We start from the raw sequence: 13,348 nt of genomic DNA, 5'->3' as shown, positions 1-13,348 counted from the left end.
ATAAATTAACGAAGCTTCGAGGCAGGTAAATTTTCCTCGAGGAATTTTAGTAATCGAGGTACTCGAATCATTCGAGGAATCGTTTCAGCCCTACTCATCTCACCTTAAATTGCCCCCCAATAAACTCAGCATGTTAATATGTATCTGAAATAAACATATTAGTCTCTTAACTCGCTTACTGTCACGAATACGTCAAAACGGATCGTTTAGTTATTTATGGATTCTCAGTTTTCCAAGCACGTCAAACACATAGAAATAAAAAATTAAGTTGTTCTTTACTATCAAGTGTTGTGCAAATAGTCAACATTTTTAGGGCTACTTGTAATTTAGAAGCAGAGTTAATGAAAAATAGACCTGAGTTACTTAGGCAGAAACATAAATCCTCTTCTGCTCCGCCAAATATAAAAATTATTCACCATTTATCAAATTTGTTTAATTGAAAATAAAATTAAATTAAAATTTATATTTTTTGAATTTGCATTATATGATCAATATATTTGAAAATAGTCTCAAAACGACGATACTATAATTTATTACAATTACCAGGACAATTTTTCCTCCAGTAAAATTTGTAATGTTTTTTTTAGTGCCTCAAGACGGTGCTTGTTGTGAATTTGCACTATAAAAATAAACACAATTGAATTATTTTTGTTTACAGCAGCTTTTAATCAAAGAATCCAACTAATAAACTCTGAAACATTTATTTTAAGATCTTAACATGTTTTTATTTTGTGCAATCCTTTCATGCTTTATCCTGTAACCATTATGCATAAATGTTTCTATATTAATAAACTTCCCTGTTTTCTGTTAGAACTGATGTCACAAATTTACCAAACAACACAAACAAAAATAATGAGGATCTGAAGTAATAAGGTCAATATTTTCCTCTTATTTTTAATATTCTCCCGTTTGTAAAATAAAAGTCAAGCCAGGTTAACACCTGAACTCAGGGTGTTGAACGTATTTTCCTCCAGACATCCATAATCTATAATAACTCCCCTTTAGATTTATAAAATTCGCCCAGTAAATTATCATTGTTCAGCTGTCAATGATAATTTACGATCCCAGAGTTTCCTCACATCCTGTTTCTGACCGTTAGGGACCAATTAGCCCAGCTGTGTTTTAATCTCCAGCAGCACTTTGTATGCAAAATGCATTTAAACCTGGACGGCTCGCACCAGAGCCTCCAGCTTTAACAGATTTAGGAGTTTACCGTCCAACATTCTGTCTTAAAACCTTTTCAAACCAACAGAAAAGACACAGAGAATGCACCAGAGGTTTGTTGAGTGATAGTTTTGCACTTTTACATCGTTAAAGACAACATATTATGTTTCCTTGTACAGGTTAGAGTAGCTCTATGGCTTACACAAAATGTTCATTACATTTTTCACACAAAATCACTTAAATCTTGAGATTTTATTCTGGTTAGTTTTGCCTGTTGAGCTGTTTTATTGCCTCTTCTCACTTTAAATCAGCTGCTGCTGGCCACGAACCCAAAGCTCAGCGTTTACACTCACATGTGAAAATGGCTGCAAACAGATGAGCAATTATACAAGCACACATGTTTGAAAAGCAGAAGTAGAGCCTCCTGCACAACAAGAATGCAGGAAGATTCTTCTGGATGGTCAGTCAACAACAAAACACTTGTCTTTAAACTGCAGAACGCATCAAACCAGCTGACCAAACATGCTGGAGCTCAGCTTGGGTTGCTAGGTAACGGGGCAGTGTCTGCTGATTGGTGACGTTACATTGTGGAGGTTTTAGAAACGGCTTGTTTTCCAGACACCAAACAAAAAAAAACAGTAACTTATTGTCCAAAACGTCTGGGTATTTTTATAAGAGCAGGAGAAACCCAAATGAAGTATAAAAACAAGCAAAATATGAATTTTGCATAATAGGTCCCCTTTAAAAGATCATTTTTAGTTGTTTAAGTTGCAGTTTTTCTCACCAGATATCAAGCTGCTAATATTGTTCTGTATGTTCAGAGATGGGAAGTTCTGGCTACTTACTTTTGGAAAACGAAAAGAGGAAAAGAGGCTATAGGAGGAGTTTTACTGCAAGTAGCTTTTACTTTTACTTGAGGAATATTATTATTATGTAGATTAATTTTGCATTTAAAGAAACAGACTTCAGAGATGGGAAACATTAGGTTCTTAGGTTTCTGCAACATATGAGCTAATGTTTATGCTAACCTGTACTCATAATTTACATCAGTGTTATTTATTTTGTATTAATAAACATAAATATTTCATTTGAACTGTATTAAATGGAAAGCCTGTTTGCCCAGCTGAATGTTTCTGGAGCCTCGGAGGAATCGAAGGCGATAGAAATGAGGATCACTTCCTCTCAGAAAGCGACTCCGCTCTCAGGCTGAGAACGTGACTCCTGCTTTTTATGTAACTTTCTCACCATCCATCATTCCCTGCTGCACCTGAGCACCAAGCATTGGTAATATATCACATAAATGCTTTTATGAATAAAACTCCCCTGAGTGGAAGGCTAAGCTTGTGGAACAGGGTGTTCTGAAAAGTACAAATCCCTAAAATAAACCAGATAAAAGCGAGTCCAAATGGTGTTCCTCCTGTCTGCAGAGCAGAAACTTTTCTGTGACAAACATTAAAAATGTGATTTCTTTAAAACCCATTTTGCTGAACCCAAAGAGGAGAACATATATTCAATTTGTACATCTTGTAACTGCTTATTGTTGCGTTGGGTTTTTCATCTGCGCTCGGCAGCTGAGGTCTTCTTACCTTCCTGTGTGCGATGAGCAAACAGTTGGAGTGCTCGTGCTCGCAGGCGATCTGGTAGTGAGGCAGCATGTCAGCCAGCTGCTGGACGAAGGCGACCACTTCCTGGTGCCAGGGGACGTTCGCCATGGTCAGACTGCTGGCCGAGCTTTCCCCGCAGTACGTCACGCCCTGAAACAGGCGAGGACACATCACTGCAAAAACACTAAATATCACCACGCATGTTTGGTCCAGCTTCTAATGCAAATATCTTATCACACTTGAAATAAGACAAAACTAACTTACAAGTAACTTTTAGCAAGAAATAGGAGCTTGTTCTAAGTAAATAATTCCTTAATATTGATGAAAAAGTTCAGATTATTTCACTTATAACAAGACATTTTTCAATGTTACAAATGAAGTATTCTGCTAGTGGAACTAGAACTGGGTTGCTAGGTGACGGGCTGGGTTTAGCTGGGGTTGCTAGGTGACGGGCTGGGTTTAGCTGTGGTTGCTAGGTGATGGGCTGGGCGTAGCTGGGGTTGCTAGGTGACAGGCTGGGCTTAGCTGTGGTTGCTAGATAACGGCAGAGTGGAACATTCTAACTTTTCCATTAATATTAAGGAATTATTTACTTAAAACAAGCTCCTATTTCTTATTAGAAAGTTACCTGTAAGTTAGTTTCGTCTTATTTCAAATTTATTACGACGTTTGCAATAGAAACAAGACCATAAATCCTTGGTGATTGTTTTTGGGGGTTTTGCTGTGTAAGGGAAGAACAGAGAAAATCTTTTTCAAGTTAAAGTTAATTGAATCAAAAACTATTAGGTCAAATAAGCAAAAACCGTTTTTTATGTTTCATTTTTGAATAAACAAGACATACGAATGCAACAACAAAGTTATTTGTTGTTTTTAATTTGTTATTTTGGTTATTCCACCTTCAGATTAGTGTAAAGTGGTCCAGAAAACTGCAAAACGGCTTTTCAGCAGGATAAAGGAGTTTAAGTCAATAATTCCTTAATATTGATGAAAAAATGCCAGTTCTTAGAATATTTACCTTATAATTTTGCCTTGTTATAAGTGAAATAATCTGCCAGTGGAACTAAAACTTCATCAATATTAAGGAATTATTTAAAAGAAGCTCCTAACTTTTGCACATAAGTTACTTATAAGTTAGTTTTGTCTCATTTCAAGCTTACTATGATATTTGTACTGGACCCCAGACCAGAAATACTTGGTAACACTATTTTTTTTTTTTTTTTTTGCAGTACGGCACAATAACTTCTGTGACAAACTGATCGTGCAGAAAATTCGTTATCAACTTTCATTAAAAATGTTTGTATAAACTTCATATTCCGTCCGATTAGACATAAAGTGTTTGGTATCTGAGGCTGAATGGCTGCTTGTGAGTCTGAAAAACAAACGGAAAGCGTACTGCATCATTAGAGGGCTGTATTTCTGTAACAGACAGTGAGGCTGGGGGCAAGGGCAGCAACGCCGAGCTGAACTGATGGAAGACCTTGGAGTTATCAGCCTTGCCTGGAGGCCCTCTGAATAAAGATCATCTCTCCAAAGCTTGGTATAAATCACACGGAGCAGCAGAGTCGGGAGGGCAGAGCAACAGCAGAGATTGAAAATTACTTTATGTTTCGTATCAATCGAGTCGTGTAGAAGCGAGGAATCAACCCGTCCTTCCTGCTTTAAATAACCTCTTTTGGAAATCGTCAGTATTGATTGCTGAAGCCCCACGCCCAGGTGTTGCACCAAATTTATCTCATTTACGCCGCAGGCAGAATGTTTTCCCTCTGATGGCCCAATTCTTCCAGCAGGAGAGGAATCGGTACCGGTGCTCCGGTCAGAAGGTAAATCACAGACCGGACAGCGTCTGAACAGACGGCCGTAAATTACAGCGACTGGAGGAGCGCAGCGAGTCAGACGGGATGATGGGATAACAACGGTGGCGCCGAAACACACAAAACCTGGAATTTACTGCGTTATAAATCCAAACTGTGATATGTGAGAGGAAAAAAAAATTATATATATATATATATATATATATATATATATATATATATATGATGTTCCCTGGTGTTAGGGAACAGGCCCTAAACACCAGAGCAATAGAAGCTCAGATCTACCACACCAGACAAGACCCAAGGTGTAGGTTGTGCAAGGAGGCCTCTGAGACAGTCCAGCACATAACAGCAGGGTGCAAGATGCTGGCAGGGAAAGCGTACATGGAACGACATAACCAAGTGGCGGGCATAGTGTACAGGAACATCTGTGCAGAATATGGACTGGAAGCCCCGAGGTCAAAGTGGGGGACACCCCCAAAGGTGGTGGAGAATGACCGAGCTAAGATCCTGTGGGACTTCCAGATCCAGACAGACAAGATGGTAATGGCGAACCAACCGGACATTGTGGTGGTGGATAAAGAACAGAGGAAAGCCGTTGTGGTGGATGTAGCAATACCAAGTGACCACAACATCAGGAAAAAGGAGAAACTGGAGAAATACCAGGGCCTCAGAGAGGAACTGGAGAAGGCCTGGAAGGTGAAGACCACAGTGGTGCCTGTGGTCATCGGGGCCCTCGGGGCAGTCACCCCCAAACTGGAGCAGTGGCTACAACAGATCCCAGGAACAACATCAGACATCTCAGTCCAGAAATGTGCAGTTCTAGGCACAGCCAAGATACAGCGCAGAACCCTCAAGCTCCCAGGCCTCTGGTAGAGGACCCGAGCTCAGAGGATGAAAGAGACCACCCACGGAGGGTGAGAGGGGAATTTTTTTTTTTTTATATATATATATATATATATATATAATTCATAAAATTATAAATTAATTTGAATTAAATTTAGGTAAAACTAAATTCACTGTACGATATTATTTTAAAAATAAGAAATAAAAGCTTGAAATATTTCACTCTGTGTAATGAAGATGTATGAAATTCACTTTTCCCTGAAATGAGTAAAAAATATGTACTTTTACTCGTTTCAGAAAGTGAGACTATACCTTTCTTTACAATATTCAGGTGGTTAGGTTTTTTTTTATACCTGTAATTGTAGTAAAGTTGCTTTTTAAATGTATGAAGTCAGTGGAAAAGAAAACCCAGAATCTTTTTCCTTCCTCTTAGGATTTACAGACTACTTTGTGTTGAACTATGGCTTAAAATGACAATGAAACACATTAAAGTAATAATACAGTTTTTTTTTAACTGTGCCTTATCTGTGTTTATTTAAACGCTTTGATTATACGGCTGTAACGTATGAATGTAAGAGCAACATACAAGAAGTTTCTGTTATCTTTAGTACAGCAGCAGCCGTAAGATGAGCGCTGAGCTGCAGCAGCTTTCCATCAGTCAGCACTGACAGCTAATTTTAGAGTCGATTATGTGATTGAGCAGCTCTGTCACACTGTCACCAGTCTGAGGCGGGACGCACCAATTACTGGGCTCACGATGGAGCCGATAGCCCGCCTGCGGCTCAGCGCGGCCGCGGGGTTTTTATCTCGTCACAATATAGAGGCAGGAAGAGGGGAAGCGACGGGTCAGAAAGATAAGAGGAGGAAGAGAAGATAATTAAGAGGGGAGAAAAGACGAAAGAGATTAGACTGACAGCGTGGAAAAAGAATACAGAGATTATCCGCACAATGCAGCTGAAACCGTTCAGCGTTGCACATGAGGTCGAGGGATAACTCAAATTGAATCAAACCTCTTTGTAAGGATGGGAAGACGAACTAGAAACTACAGATATGACTTTCAGTCTTACTTTTACAACTCGTTTTGGGGCAAATATTCAGGCGCAGATACTGCATCTTATTGTTTACATCTGGAAATTTCTCGCAAGCGCACAACGCTGGAGGGCGAAAAGACGATTGTTTTACACCCATCATGGCCGCGCCGCCGCGACACGATTATTGCAACTAAATGAAACCTGGAGATGTAGGAATTATTAATTAGAGCAGTGCAACACAGCAAAGGGAAAAATAACGCAAAAAAACGTTCAGGAGAAACTCAAAACTGCTCAAAACACTCTGTGTTGGCTGTGCTACAGACTCGTTGCCATGGCAACTGACAACACCACCATCACCTTGTTGTATCAGGATTCAACACTAAAAAACACTCAGACATTTCCTACACAAAGAACAGAACATTCAGGACAGAGTTTTATGTTTTCAGGCTTGATTTTTACCTTACAGTTATTAGTAAGTAAACTCTGTGGTGGGTTAGCTACCGCTGCTGTTAGCTAGGCTAACACTGCGGTGGTTGATTAGCTAATTTAAACACCTGCTCTGCTGATGATGTGTCAGAGTTGGTACAGTATGTGGGTCACTTTTTATTTTGACTTAACTGAAATGTTCCACAGCACGTCTTTATGTTAAGGTTGTCAAAGTCAAGCTAGCATGACTAGCATACATTCCTCTCCCTCACTATTTTTTTTAATTGACATTTCATGACAACAGTTATAAACATTCATTTCATGTTTATGAAACGTGTCCCGTCAGTCTTATGCAAACCCTTCCAGATGAAAAGTTACCAAAATTACATGTACGAATGTCTCAGGTCGGGGTAAACGGCCTTTGACAGAGCCAAATTTAAACATTATCCAAGATGAGTCAGCAGAAAGTTTCTTTCAAACTTTTTGTTTCTGCTCTGATACTGGAGACATCAATTGCTCCTTACAAGAACAAAGTCTTCTCTACAGGGTAACAGTTTTGGGTTCATTGATGTAATAACAGCCCTGAAATGAATCCCCTGAACCACTCAGCACGTCGCAGCCAGTTCCCCACACACCAGAGAGAAAGGCTGAAGGAAAAGAAAGATAACAGTTTGATCTAGTAGCTTTATTATGGCACAGAAAAAAACATTTATCAGAAAGAAAAGCGATAAGTTTGAAATATTCAAAAACATTCCTTTTTTAAATTAACAACATAAGCATTTATTGCCTAAAGTGCAACAACTCATCATTCCTTTAGTGAACCTTTGATCATTTGTAGATGTGTCTGCAGATTAAAAATACTTTTAACTGTAAAAAGTTCAGCTTTTTCTGCTCGACTCAACATCAGAACCATGAAGGGCTGATCTGGTGATTATTTTCTAGATTAAATGATTAAGAACTGGAAGAAAAAGATGGTTAATAGGAGATTCTTTTCTTTTTTAAAGAATTTGAATGACATGAAGCCAAATCTTTGCCACTTGATGAGATCTGGGAAGAATATATTGGTTGACTTTTACCCTAAATGAAGAATGTGAATACTTTTGTACAGTTTTTGCTTAATTGCTGCTGTAAATATGTTATTTCAGCAAATTATCTTTTTTTTAGAGTCAGTATGATCTAGTTAATAATTATGTATTTTAATAATCATGATTAATCACTTCCAAGCCAAACTCCCCAAAATCGCAAACATTGCAAAACTCTTACCAAGTTTCTCGTGCAAATATCTTTTTTACACTTGAAATAAGACAAAACTAACTTACAAGTAACTTTTCAGCAAAATACAGGAGCTTGTTTTAAATCGATAATTCCTTAATATTGATGAAAATGTACTAGTTGCATTGGCAGATATTTTTACGCGTAAGACAATTTCCCATTTCATAAGTTAAGTAATCAGCCAGTGGAACTAGAACTGCGTTGCTAGGCAACGGGCAGGTCTTGGCAGGGGTTGCTAGGTAACGGGCAGGTCGTGGCAGGGGTTGCTAGGCAACGGGCAGGTCTTGGCAGGGGTTGCTAGGTAACAGGATTGTTATTTCTTGCTGAGAAGTTTCTTGTAAGTTAGTTTTGTTTTATTTTAAGTGTACTGAGACATTTGCACTAGAAATTAAACCAAAAATACTTGGTAAGATTTGGTGTTTTTGCCATGTTTGAGATTGCTGGGACAATTATTCGGATAATTGTGATTATTGGAATAATTAATTCACCGTTAAGTAGGGGATACTGACCCCAAAAAGGGTCATGTACTGAAATTAAATACATTAGAGGAGTAATTAAGCCAAAACTGTACAAAAATATTAACATTTTGAATTTAAGTGTTTACATCCCTGCTGCTCTTTGCTATTATTTCAACTTCTTGTATATAATCTGTTTTTTTTCTTTATTTAAATCCTAGTATTCTAATTTGAATAACTGGACAGCCGTACATTTGCCTTTACTGTTGTTTTTTGTTTTGTATTTTTATTTTGTGTGAAGCTACATAATGCGACTTACATGTCGCTTTGCGGCTTAATTTCCCCACTTAGGGAGAAAAAAAGGTGATTTCTATTCTTTTCTATTTTATTTTCTGCTTTGGGTTCAGTTCACCACCAACCGGTTTGAATTAATGAAAGTCGTCACCCTGAGGAGAATATCAAGCATTGAAACTTGACTGTCAAGTAGCCGAAAAGCGCTCTGAATTAGAGGATGTGGGAAATTCGTCTTGTGTGGGAACAGGCCTTTCATGAATACTAATGTTGGCTGTGGGAAGCTTTTCATTCTGCGGTGGAAATGACGGCAGCATAAAATGGGAAGAGGGAGAGTTTGAGGCTTGTATTCATGAACAAATAAGTCTCCAAAACGACCTCTCCAAATTAATTCGCTTACTCTTGTGCAGTGGAATTGAAATTAGGTGCTGCTGAATATCAACTCTGGTTGATGTGGATCTATGAGGAACTCCAGGTCAAGAGGATGAATCAATGTCACACTGAACTACAGACTGGACTCATCCTCAGTTCAAAGTTATTAACCACAACCAACGAAATGACAAAAACTGAAATTGAAAAAAATATTTTGTTAACTGAAATAAATAAAAACAGTGATTAATGGTGGAAAACTGTAAATAAATTGAATTATCTGGTGCATTTATAAAACTAACACTGCATATAAAATGCTTAGTTTTTGTGTTTATGAATCTATTTATTAGTCTTAAATGCAAGTGGTAAAGTATGGCGCTAAATTCTCCTCCTGGTGGCTACGCTACGCTAGTCCGCAAACGGCGGCAGCAAATGTTGGAAGAAAACTCCAGATTCAATTGGTTGTTCAACAATAATTTAATATATTTTTTGAGAATGAAATCTCTGGCGTACTGAATACCTAACCAATATGGACCCACTGCAGCATGACGTCACATCTGTCTGCTGGAGGGCAAAAAGCTGCTAGCCAATGACGACTAGCATCGGTTTTAGCTTAAAGATGTAGAAATAACACACCAAATTTTTAATGTACAAATTGCATATGAAAGAAAAAGGGACGAATTGCTTCGCTACTAACACAACAACAACTAGGCAACAAGAAAAGGAAGAAGTTTGAATTCATAAAGAACAGAAGTAGGTCAGCTATGCTAGCTTGACTATGACAATCTTAACATGTAGGTGTGATGTGAAATTATGTGTGTTTCGGTTCAGTTACAATGTAAAAAAAAGGCTACCTAAACACCAACTCTGACAGGTCATCAGTAAGCAGGTGTTTAAATTAGCTAATGTTAGCTTAGCTAATAGCAGCAGTAGCTAATCTAACACAGCGATACAATACTTTCTAATTAGTTTTGAATTCTGCTTCTAAATATTAACCAACGTATGAAAAAACTAAAACTATAGATTTTAAAATATCAATTTTAAATATAAAATTTAAAGAATAACTCTCAGAGTTAAATGTGTCAGAACTGACACAAGAATCAAACTTTGATTTTGTTTCAGCTCTGTTTTCATCTGGCAGAGCTGTTTTATTAAAACTTTGACCTCCACAAAAGAAACAACAATATCATCAACAAATATTTGCTTTTTTCTTCCGACTCTCGGCTGTTTTTATATAAAACCTCTTTTTCTTTTTTTTGCAGCAGAGCTAATGTCTTTTTATATATAGATATCTGATGTATAAAAATAACAATGCATTAAGTGTGAAAATACTAATTGAAACAAAATTTTAGTTAAGATAAATGTGCACATTCAGCTTGTTTTACAATCCAGAAAGACAAAATAAATGCATGTTTACCTGACATCTTTGTTTAATCAAACTATATTAAATAAGCTTTGGAGAAAACATTAAACTGTCTAAATATTTGTATAAACAAACACTTCTAAGAATACATAATTAGAAACACCCAATAAAACAGCAAAACAGCCGAAACACTGACTTCCTTTATATTTAGAGTTAAAACATGTAGCATAAATTTAAATGACGACATTTGGAAAAACGTAATGTAAAGCACTTTGAACTGCTGTTGCTGAAATGTGCCATAAAATAAAATGTGATTGATTGATTGATTGATTGATTGATTGGAAAGTGCAGGAATGCACAGATATTTGACGGATGTTGCGGCCTTACCTTGACCTCGATGAAGTCGGGCTGGCCCAGAGCGATGAGCTCGGCGTAGGCCTGCAGCTCCTCCACGTTCCAGGCTTTCACCAGCGTCAGTCGGTAAACCGTCCTCTGCTTCTGGACGAGGATAAAAGACGCAGCGGTGAGAAGAGTAATAGCAAAAAAACCCTCTGAAATCAAAATTAGCATTTTGGTTTGAATCAAGGATTTATTTGATTCAACAGGAAACTTCTCATCAAAGCGACAGACGTCACATGTGGGGAACCCCAAGGCTCAGTCCTAAAACCCCTAATATCTATATGCTCCCACTGGCTCAGGTTATAACAGGACATAAGATCAGCTACCACAACTACGCAGATGATACTCAGCTCTACATTATGATGTCACCAGGTGACTCAGAACCGTCCAATCACTGAACAGATAAATGTGTGGATGTACCAAAACTTTCTCCAGCTGAACAGAAACAAAACTGAAGTTTTTAACTTTGAACCTAAAGAGGAGCGAACTGGAGTCAACGCAGAGCTTCAGCTGTTAGAGCTGGAAACCAGAGACCAGGATGAACTCTGACCTGAGCATTCAGAAACAGATAAAGACGGTTACAAAGTTGGCCTTCTATCACTTGAAGAAAATTTCCAGGATTAGAGAAACTCATCCATGAGTTCATCTTACCTGAGTGAAATTCCCCCCCACCTTTCCCCCCTCCCCACCTTCTTCAAATCAGACAAAATTGGTGTCAATCAACTCAACCATGTTTGTGCAGCAACATTTTGTGTTTGTGCTGCTTTGGCTTTGAAAATCATTTTGACTTTGTAAAAGTGGGGGAGGGAGGTGAGATACCTGGTTGACCTTTTGACCTTTAAACCTTCATTAATATCTCCAAAGCCAAAGCAGCACAAGCTAAATATTTTGCTGCACAAAGGTTTGAGAGCATTTTTGTCTGAGCAGCAGAAGGTGGGGATGAACTTCACAGGACGCTGCTGCTGGAGGTCTGACTAAAACCAGGAAGATGGAGAACATCACCCGGTTCCGCAGTCCCTACTCTGAGAGAATGAACTTTAAAATACTGATGTCAGTTTATTAATCACTGAACGGCTTAGAAAATATGAGGCACAATTCAGTCTAAATTCATATTAAATAAACACATTCACTCAAAAACAGACTCGTGCACCCAAATTTGCTTTTACTAAATTTATTAAACTTTCCTGAATTAATTTTTATATTTAATTACTAAATCAAATATTAAACTTGTCTAAACACAGTGAATGTTTTTAAAAATAAAGAATGACTGAAATCCTCTTCTTAAACTCAAATCTTTGAATTGTGGCTTTTTTGTTGTTTTATTTTGTCTTAAAATTTTGTATCTGCAAAAATGTACACATTATTTTCCTACAAAGAATAAACTACAATATTACATGCTTGCTTTACTGTTGAAGAGGTAAAAAAGAAAATCACAATACATTTTATTTATTTGGGTTTTTAATTTAATGTAATATATTTTAAGAAAATTTGACCTCAGACAATAACTGAAAGTTTCAACATTTAATTTCTCTTTGGGATCAATAAAATATTTTTAAATTTGCATTTAACTGAAATGACATGACTGATCTATTTGGTCTTAAAATACCAACTTCTGTCACATTTTTAGTAAACAAGTACTGGAAACAAGCAGAAATAATCCAAAGTAAAAGTTTGACAACCAGACAGAAGGGAATTATTAATTAAAATATCTAAAGGCAAAATATAAAGAAAGAGGAAAAAGTCAAAGCTTGCCCTAAACTGAATTTCTAATACATAATTTAAAGATTTGAGTTTAAATGCTGGCGGTTACTGCTCATAAATAACAAAATTATTCTGTTACATCCAAAATTCAAGTAAACTCTGTCCTAGAAAAAATAATATAAAAATAAGATCTGCACCAGATGGGGATTTATTTTAAATTTAATAAATAACAGAAATGAAAAAGCTTTGCTTAAAGTCAAAATATTTCTGCCGTCTTATGTGACAACATGAAGGAGAAAAAGCAAAAAAAGATGAATATGAATCCATTCACACTGCAGCCTGAAGGGAGTTGATAAGAACTTATTGATACTGATTCCATTATCGATCTTGCTTTTCAATTCTCATTGAGTTTGTACATAAACTCTTTCATTCAAAATAAGCACCATGTTGTTTTCGATTTAAGGAAAAATAAAACTGTCATGTTACGGGAACCTATAAGCAAAATGTTTAAACTTCCAAGTAATTGAACTACTGAGAACCGATTCTGTACATGTGAACCGATTCTGTACATGTGAACCGATTCTGTACATGTGAACCGATTCTGTACATGTGAACC

At 37.2% G+C, this 13,348-nt stretch overlaps 1 protein-coding gene and 1 long non-coding RNA gene across 2 annotated transcripts in view; one reads left to right on the top strand and one right to left on the bottom strand.

The window, feature by feature from the left end:
* The window catches only part of LOC107836289 (uncharacterized), a 17,047-nt gene extending 16,947 nt beyond the window's left edge, over positions 1 to 100 (top strand). The window contains exon 4 of the long non-coding RNA XR_001662164.1: positions 26 to 100. This is a non-coding gene — a long non-coding RNA (uncharacterized LOC107836289). The remainder of the gene's footprint in view (positions 1 to 25) is intronic.
* tyw1 (tRNA-yW synthesizing protein 1 homolog (S. cerevisiae)) overlaps positions 1 to 13,348 on the bottom strand; it is a 38,912-nt gene that overhangs the window by 4,308 nt on the left and 21,256 nt on the right. The window contains exons 14-15 of the mRNA XM_007552412.2: positions 11,020 to 11,130; positions 2,751 to 2,918 (exon numbers count right to left, since the gene is read on the bottom strand). Of these exons, the coding sequence (XP_007552474.1) occupies positions 2,751 to 2,918; positions 11,020 to 11,130 (279 nt within the window). The remainder of the gene's footprint in view (positions 1 to 2,750; positions 2,919 to 11,019; positions 11,131 to 13,348) is intronic.

This window comes from Poecilia formosa, unplaced genomic scaffold (assembly GCF_000485575.1).
Source record: "Poecilia formosa unplaced genomic scaffold, Poecilia_formosa-5.1.2 Scaffold48, whole genome shotgun sequence".
NCBI classification, from domain to species: Eukaryota; Metazoa; Chordata; class Actinopteri; order Cyprinodontiformes; family Poeciliidae; genus Poecilia; species Poecilia formosa.
The sequence above is the reverse complement of the archived record's forward strand: the minus strand, read 5'-3'. Positions and strand labels throughout refer to the sequence as shown.